The sequence below is a fragment of the Trichoderma virens genome, assembly GCF_000170995.1.
Source record: "Trichoderma virens Gv29-8 chromosome Unknown TRIVIscaffold_87, whole genome shotgun sequence".
Lineage (NCBI taxonomy): Eukaryota > Fungi > Ascomycota > Sordariomycetes > Hypocreales > Hypocreaceae > Trichoderma > Trichoderma virens.
The window spans coordinates 339,709-348,489 of NW_014013662.1; the positions used below are offsets into that span (position 1 = coordinate 339,709).

At 44.8% G+C, this 8,781-nt stretch overlaps 4 protein-coding genes across 4 annotated transcripts; 3 read left to right on the plus strand and 1 right to left on the minus strand.

The window, feature by feature from the left end:
- Window positions 1–120: 120 nt before the first annotated feature.
- Window positions 121–643, minus strand: TRIVIDRAFT_226061 (uncharacterized protein; the record flags this gene model as incomplete). Its single annotated transcript, XM_014096661.1, has 2 exons — window positions 121–386; window positions 454–643. The coding sequence occupies 2 exons, from the start codon at window positions 641–643 to the stop codon at window positions 121–123; spliced, it is 456 nt and encodes a 151-aa protein (XP_013952136.1).
- Window positions 644–1,148: 505 nt separating this feature from the next.
- Window positions 1,149–1,715, plus strand: TRIVIDRAFT_45216 (uncharacterized protein; the record flags this gene model as incomplete). Its single annotated transcript, XM_014096662.1, has 1 exon — window positions 1,149–1,715. One exon carries the CDS (start codon window positions 1,149–1,151, stop codon window positions 1,713–1,715), a length of 567 nt encoding a protein of 188 aa, XP_013952137.1.
- Window positions 1,716–2,371: 656 nt separating this feature from the next.
- Window positions 2,372–4,244, plus strand: TRIVIDRAFT_57842 (uncharacterized protein; the record flags this gene model as incomplete). Its single annotated transcript, XM_014096663.1, has 2 exons — window positions 2,372–2,718; window positions 2,801–4,244. 2 exons carry the CDS (start codon window positions 2,372–2,374, stop codon window positions 4,242–4,244), a joined length of 1,791 nt encoding a protein of 596 aa, XP_013952138.1.
- Window positions 4,245–7,378: 3,134 nt separating this feature from the next.
- Window positions 7,379–8,054, plus strand: TRIVIDRAFT_204880 (uncharacterized protein; the record flags this gene model as incomplete). The annotated part of the gene is made up of 4 exons (XM_014096664.1): window positions 7,379–7,719; window positions 7,771–7,813; window positions 7,856–7,965; window positions 8,051–8,054. 4 exons carry the CDS (start codon window positions 7,379–7,381, stop codon window positions 8,052–8,054), a joined length of 498 nt encoding a protein of 165 aa, XP_013952139.1.
- Window positions 8,055–8,781: the final 727 nt, after the last annotated feature.

Sequence of the window (8,781 nt, forward strand, 5' to 3'; positions counted from 1 at the left end):
TGAATCTTTTCAATTTCAGTGAATATCAAGATTACACTTTTTCAATAATGGTCGCGGCTATGAAAAGGGGCCCATGGCCAGTTATGGTGCAAGAAACTACCAGGGCAAAACCACAAGCGCTCATGGAACCTCGATAATTGGTGATTTATCTTCCACTGCTGGAGCAATAACACGATAGAGCTTCAGCCTGAGTGCCGAATCCCTCTCTTCAATCAGTGCGCGGGCAACGAATTGGTTGGATGACTGCTTTCCCTGTACAGTCGTCACATCAAGCTTCCCGATCATTATCAGATCTAAACCATGTGAGTTGTTGGCATACACCTTCAGGACGGTGTGGCGGCGCCTTTGAAGAATAGCCCATGCATCTTTGCGTGATTCTTGTATTTCTGCAATGTACTCCATCTGTTATTAGCAAGTTATTCCTGACAAGAAACTTCTGAGAAGGCGATATACCTAAGAAGCCCTTGAAACTACCCTGAGGAAGTAGAAACTCTCCATCTGATGTGAAGACTTCCTTCGCCAAACGACTCCCTACATTTTCCTCTTTCGAGTCTGCAAGCGTGAAGAAAAGATTGAGAAGATTCTTGACTTCTTGCGACGGTTCTGGTAATGGCCACGATGTAGATATGGTTGGATATTCCATGCTGCGCCTAGTACTGCTGTGGAAGCGAACGGAGAAATTGTAAGCTTGGAGAACGCAGCTCCTGTAGCTTTACTTGTCAGTGCACAGCTAATTCAGTTTCCAAATCCTTTTTTTTTTGGGTTGCATTACTACCCATGACATTCACGCTAAATCAAATTTGTTCGGCTACGCACTTGAGCTTGATGCGTCTGCACGCTGCATTATGACTCTGGCAAGACCGGAGTTTCATAGTGAAAGTAGCGAGAGAGAGCCAAGGGTTCTCCTTGGGAACAGGAGAACCGAACTAGTATGGAATAGCGCAGTCCCGCATGCATACCCGCCCGGCAGGACCAAGGCGGATCGCAAGTCAATATTCATACTAGTCGTGGACTTTTTTTTGTTTGATAAGGGGCTCGATCCAAACATGCTCAGAGTTACTATAAGCAACAAAATCTATCACTAGTCCTTCCCCAGCTTTCACTTTTACCACAGCCCCTCTACGAATCCTTTCGACTCTCAGACGACTATGGCAGAAACTTCGATTTTGAGACCAAGTGGATTGGCCCATATTGTATTCCGAACTGGAGATTTGTCTGCTATGGTTAACTTTTGGAAATCATTTCTCGGTGCCGAAACGGTGTTCGAGAGCGACATCATTGCCTTCCTGCGCTACGATGAGGAACATCACCGCGTGGCCATCATTAAGGAAGAAGGTCTGACTCTCCGAGCTGGCCCGACAGCTGGTTTGCACCACGTTGCCTTCTCCTACAATACTGTAGGAGAACTACTTATGGCCTACAAAGCGCGTTTATCAAAAGGAATCAAGCCCGCGTGGTGTGTCAACCATGGGCCGACCACAAGCATATACTACAAGGACCCAGACGGCAACGCCATTGAGACCCAGGTGGACAACTTTGACACGGTCGAGGAAGCCAACGCCTTCATGACGTCGTCTCTTTTCCGCGAGAATCCTATCGGCACTGATGTTGACCCAGATATTTTACTGGAGCGTCTGGAGAAGGGGGTTAGTGATAAGGAGCTGAAGATCAGGGTGGAAATTGGGCCAAGGCTGGATATCCCGGCGAACTTGTAGGCTTGCGACACAGATCAGAGCATTTGCTACGAAGAACGAAAGCTTATCAAAGAGAGTGTAAAATAAGCTATACTTCGGGTACCTACAAAATCTATAGGTACTTATATATAGAGTATACTTTTTACTTTAGTTTAACTTTTTTAAAAAAAAAATATCCTTTTCATTAATAATTACTCTATATATTATACAGGTATAGGTTTATAGATACCTGAGGTACAGCTTATCGCACCACTTTATCAAAAAGCTTAACGCATGGATTCCCCATCGATATATCTCCAATTGCAAACATTTATTTTGTTCGAAGATCGGGAGGTGAATGTGTGAAAGAACTCCGAACAAATCGGGAAGTCCCCGCGATCCCCCCGCGGGGCTCCGCAGATCGGGCCGCCCCATCTGGGAGCCTGCTTGCATGCTTCATTGGTTCGGCCCGGACGTATCTTGTCAGCATGATTGCTCCACAAACCAGGTTTCCTCTCTTTCTGAAGTGAACAGCATGAGTGGAGACACGATTGATAGCCCTCGGGTCTTCTGAACAACAGGCGGTCATGATTAACTGTCCTTGGCCTCATCTCTTGCATATATAGTACGCTGTTTGCTTTGCATTGGTTGAATGTAGCAAACACCTCACAAACAGGTGAATAAGTACAATGCAAGCCATGTCAGATGAAATTGAAGTGCCGGTTCTGATTGTGGGAGGAGGGGGCTGCGGTCTTACACTGTCTTGCTTTTTATCCGATTATGGTATTGATCATGTCCTTGTCGAAAAGCATTTGAGTACATCGATACTACCCAAGGCACACTATCTTAACCAGCGTACTATGGAGATCCTCCGGGCTCACAATATGGTCGATGAAATACTGCATAAAACATGTCCCCCTCGTTATATGAGCCAAGTTGCCTGGCAGACGTCTCTCGGGGGAGATGGTCCGACCGATCGCAAAATCATACACAAAATGGAATGTTTCGGCGGGCATCGCGGTACTGAGTTTGCCGAATCATATAAGTAAGTCTATTATAAGACACACAGCTGTTCAGCCCACGTTAGGGCCATTACATTCCTCATAGGTTAAACTTACAACGTCTAGACGTGATGCGCCCCTCCGCTCCGGCAACTTACCCCTTTTGAGGCTCGAGCCGATATTTAGAAGCCTGGCAGAGAGAAGAAATCCCGGCAAGATCTTCTTTGGTACGAATATGGTGGACTTCATCGACGAGGGTACATCTGTGAAGGTCAAAACTACAGACACAGAGGGCAAGGAGATAATATATCGCTGTCGCTACCTCATTGGCGCAGATGGCGGCCGAACAATTGGATCCAAGTTGGGAGTTGAAATGGAAGGGCCACGAAATATCACCGACATGGTGTCAGTGCACTTCGGCGCCGACCTCTCTGAGTACTGGGACGAGAGGTACTTTGCCTGTCACTTTATAAATGGGGAGTGCGGCACCGTTTTTGAAAGTGGTGCAATCGTTCCCATGGGCCCCAGCTGGGGGAAAGAGTCCGAGGAGTGGGTGTTTCACTTTGGATTCGCGATGGATGATGATAAGCGACATGACGAGTCAGCTCTACTTCCAAGGATTCGACAACTGCTCAAGATCCCTGATCTTGCCATAAAGGTGCATAAGATCAGCCACTGGAATATAGAAAGGGTTCTCGCTGACAAGTACCGTGTCGGACGCGTGTTCCTTGCCGGCGATGCTGGAAACCGTCGCCCGCCAACAACCGGGCTTGGCCTTAACACCGCCATTGAAGACTCACTTAACATTGCCTGGAAGCTGAGCCTTGTTCTGGGTGGGCAGGCAGGTCCAGGAATTCTCGACTCCTATGAAAGCGAAAGGCGGCTTGTGGGTCGCGTAAACTGCGACTGGGGCCTATTTACCTTTAGCAACTCATCCGTCATCAATACGGCTGTTGGGCTAATGCCCGGCCAGCCAGATGTCAATCGCCTGCGTTTTCAGATGCTCTTTGAAGACTCGGACCGAGGGCTCAGCTTCAAAGCACAAGTCGGCCGTATTATCGATACACAGGCCATAGAGTTTCAGGCCCACGGAATTGAGTTGGGATTTCGATACACTTCGGGGTTCTTGATTCACGATGGAAGTGTTCCTAGCAATAGGGATCCTTTAGGATTAAAATATTATCCAACGACCCAGCCTGGACACCGCCTTCCACACACGTGGTTGGAGAAAGACAAAGAGCTTATATCAACGCACGACTTAGTTCGAGGCCCCGTGGCATTCGCTGTGATCACAGATGGCGAGGGGCATGCTTGGATTGGAGCTGCAAAGAGACTTGCCGAGAGCCTTGGGATACGAGTATCCGGTGTTCAGATTGGCGATAAGTGTCCTTATAGGGACTACGAGGAGCGATGGCAACTGCTTAGCGGCTTGCAGCCTGGAGGGGCCATATTGGTGCGACCAGATAATATGATTGCATGGAGATCTACTTGGGGGAGTATGAAGAATGGTGAAGAGTTGGAATTAGCAATGCGGGGACTCCTTTGGTTGGAGGAGCATCAAAAGACCTGAACTAATCCTAAGAGATGAATATTAACATCATGAGTTCTGCTGCAATTTCCTATAACAATTGACTCTGAGGCCTTCTCAATGCGAAGAAATTCGCAACTGCAATCATCGAGCTCTGGATGACCTACAAAGTTCGGTGATAATTTAGCTCGATCTAACAGGCACCAGCTCCACCTAGAATACATTATAACCCTGTATATAAAATAATTTAGTGCTAAAAACACAGATATAATAAATATCCTTATATCTGTAATATCTTAATCCCCTATTCCTAGCATAAGGTAAATTCTTTTTAGGTAATAAGCCTAGGTTATAGGTTTATATTAGTAGAGAAGATAAGGAATAGCTTGCGCCTTGGAGATTTAGCCTTGGCCCGAGGGTGTGGGAGAGTTATTCTACGACATTAATATACCCAGTCCAACCGCCAGACTGGAGATCAACATTTTCCTGCCATTCTTGGCAGATTATCACGAAAAGTGAAATTTAATAAACGAGGTTATACCTTTATCTTAGAATTGATGGCTCGCAAGCAGGCTTCGGAAAGATTTATTGTCTTGATCGACTATCAGTTACACAACCAAAGATTAGTCGAGTTACCAACCGCCACAGTTATCAGCATTGGAAGGCAGCTGTATTTAGGAAATGCGGTGCGGTTAGCGAATTCTCGGGCAGCATGAAGCGCATACGCCCCGTGTAATCTCCTTGATGATTATGGAAATGCAATTCCGACAACGGACATTGGTTGAGTAAATAAACTTAACAGTACTGGATTCATGCTGAAGATAACGATTTCGACAAGCCACCGCCTCGTCCGGCTGGGGAAATCTTAATTGTACAACTTAATACTATTAATGTCAGAAATCACAGCACAAAGAGAAGAGTGATGGGATCAAAGAGATAAAGCATAGCAGAATAGCACAGGTTTCGCAGCTAGGTAGACCATAAAGACTGTATTTATCTCTGACTTCTCCTTAAACAGGGAGGAAAACACCTGCTTTTATACATGTGTTCACGCCACAGTTTGTTAGTTCAAAATTTGTTGCGTTCTCGCTGCTAAGAAGCTTCTTTGTCCCTGACAATTGATTTGATGCCTGGAGAACGAAACTATTAGGGAGGATATATGAAAACGATCGGAAGTAGGCTTTTAGAGCTTAGTCTGTAAGAGCAGCCCATTCGCTTCCGCATTGTTCAATTAATGCATCGTGGATCCTCTCATCCAGCAACTGCTGGCGCAAACTACTTTGAGTGCCTTCCTCTTTATTCATGCTATTCTTATGTAAATGATTGTTCTATTCATGGCTATATCCTACGTGTTCCATGGCTTAACCATATGAAGGAGACTTTTTCCTTTAGTCCTTATCAAAACCAAATACACAGCAGCGTTTACTTCCATGATCCGGATTGAAGTCAATTTATGACTGAGTCTAATACTATAGAATTCCCGATGCCAACAGGCCGCGTTTCGACTTCCACGCTATCAATTTCTATAATGATAAATATAATGCCGAGAAGGAAATTGAAGTATGGAAACAGGAAGTAATGGCGAGGAGAAGAGGGGGGGATAGTAAGGATGAGTGCGATATAGAAGAAGACTGGCAGCCGCCTAACAACCTGCTCCCAATGCTTTACGAGGACTTTAAGGGCGGTCAGTTTAGCTTGACTATACTAGTCTACGTCAGCGCTATATGCGGACCCTCACATGCGGACGTGGTCAACTTCCTTCGCCCAGCTCAATTCACAACGCGCCTATCCGGCCTTATCTACCGCATGCGGCTTATTCTAGTCGAGGCCATACTACCACGCAAGGCACATGTCTATTTAGGATCCCAGCTAGGCCTCATCCAGGGGGACTTGCTATATTGCAAGGCCTCCGTCAAGAGAAAAGGTGCAATAAGTATCTGTCGCCGCTTAGCGAATTCCTCAGCCTCCTAGCATTCGCTGGTGCCCTTCGCAAGTCAAGAGTCTTGGTTTTTGTGTTTTATTGGAGCGACGATAGCGAGGAGACCTATTGGGATAGACGAGGAATTATCGTCCTCTCGAAAATCAGTTCCTAAAATAGACTAGAATTCTTAGGACAAAAATATCAGGACCGAAACCCAGAACCTAGCTCTGTGCTGCTATAGCGCACCTACTATATAGCTAAGCCACAGCCTAAGGGTTGTATAGCCCTTAGTCAAGGAGTACTATATATAAATGGCATAGTAAGCCTAGGAAACTACAGAAATTAGAGATGAATATAGTTACTTACTGCTACCTACCTGTAAGCTACTTGCGAAAAAGTAGTTATAGTATCCTTATCCTTCTTCATTCTTCTTATATATATCTCGGCCCCTAACAAAAAGAACGGCCTAGGACAGAATAAATTTCATAGGATAGGCGAGTGGTTCCACCTAAGCGATTCTTGGCTCCGTTTAGAGCCAAAGCGGATTATTTTCAATAAAAGACGCATCGCTTGGTTATTTTTAAAAACAGCCCGCAAAGACAAAGACTCTGTAACGTAAAAGCTGACAGTGCACTTTAAACTTCAGTTGCGTTAACTGTCTCCCTAGTGAAATGAGTTAGCTTAAAAAGCAAGTCCCCGTTATAGAGCAGGATAACAGCTTGTTGTAAACAAACTATGGTTTTAGAACTAAGCTAAACTTACGATATCTAGCAATTTTTAGTTTCAGACTGAGGGGAATAAACTGGTATAATACAGTAATGCAAAACTACAGTGGTAGTCGATTGAAATTGCTATTATCCTAGTTTATTTTACAGCAATGTGAGTATTAGCTAACGCTTGCAGTATCAGTATCTCTGGCTACTGCTATACTGCTAGTAGAGCTAGTCGTAATATCTCTGGAGCTGCGCCTGCTTTCTCTCACAAGTTGCCAGTAGCTCTTACCCGCGGCCGCCCACCGGCTTACGCGCCCCATATTATTATATATCCAATGACCTTGATATCTTAATATAGGGTTGCAGGGTCGCAGCGGCCGAACGGTATTCAATTATGTAAAGGGAGTTTGCATAGAGCTTAGAAAACTATATAAATCCAGCTTAAAACTTCTTCTTTTCTATCAGTTCTCTATCACTCTTTACAGAAGACTCAGTAACCTTCTAAAAGCAACACCTATACTAAGTTTCCAGCTTTCGTCAAGATGTACACAATGAAGCTCGCTTACCTTGCAGTTATTGCATCTTCCCTGGCTGCTACTACTCTTGCAGCCGGTTTTGGCGGCTGCAATGATCCCAGAATCGATGGAATCGGCGAGTTCAATGTTGCCGATGGCCAGAATCTGCAGCAAAATCTTGCACAGAATACTATTTCCAACTCCCCTGGTACCGAGTTCGAACTTAAAGCGCAGCAACAGCAAAACTTTTTCGACGGAAGTGCGAAGCTCTGTGTCGTCAACTCCTTCCTATTCGAGAATACACATGTTGCTTTGGGCGATGTTGCATTTGCTGTTAACTTCCTCTTAGGATCTTGTGGCTCAGCAGGGTAATTTTATATTTGGCTTTTTGAAATGAACTTAACTAATAAGAATCCTAGTGGTAAATTTACTATTCAGGGAGACTCTGGTCTTAATATCGATGTATTTCTGCAACCTACCGATGGTGACTGTTAAAATATACAGGCCTACTGGAATGAACCTAATTTCCAGAAAGCTTTCTGGGGTTTCAATTTTGAGGGATTGCGCAAGATCAAAAAGACTATTGATCCTGATGATGTATTTTGGGGCTATGTGTGCGTTGGGAATCATGGCTGGAAGGAAGTTATAGACTATTTATGCTGAGTATAGTAGTGAAATACTTGGATATGCCAATAATAGCTAATTATAACAAGAGTTTGGTAGCTACATAAATATAGATGGCGAGTTATTATATGGTTATATGCTTCTGTTAACAGATGTAGCCAGAGGATAACTTGGGCTCTTCTGTCTACCTCTGCCCCCAAATCCGCGAAAATATAAATCTTCGCCAAGAATACAGTTTCTTGTCCTTCCAATCAAAGTGTCTTCAAATATTTCCCTTGCTGTCCTACCGGCAGTGTTCTTTATGTTCACAACCTTGTCGCCACCTGCCTCTAGCAAGACCTTCATCATTCCATCGAATTCATTCCTTAGTTTCTCTAGCTATATAACCTCGAATAAAATGCCCATTTGCTGCTTCATGAAGAGCTGTGTTTCCTTTTAGGTTCTTTATGGCTAAACTAGCTCCCCGGTCCAAGAGAAAGTTTACAGCCCCAACGCGATCCCACTGCGATGCCATTTTGTGCAAACATGTATTGCCATTTGCATCGGCGTGAGATATATCCTCACTTTCTGTAAAGAGTAGGCCCATAGTGGCTGCTTCGAGTGGTCGTTGAATCTGTCACATAAGAACTGGAATGGTGTTCTCCCTTCTTGATTTCGATTACTTGCATCAGCGCTATTTTCGAGCAAATACTGAAAGACACCTTTGCAGGTGTTTGTCAATCGGCCATAGCTATGTGCTGCATAATGCAGAGGTGTTTCCCCATCGTGATCTTGAGCATTGACAGCACTTGGATTGCTTTCCACCA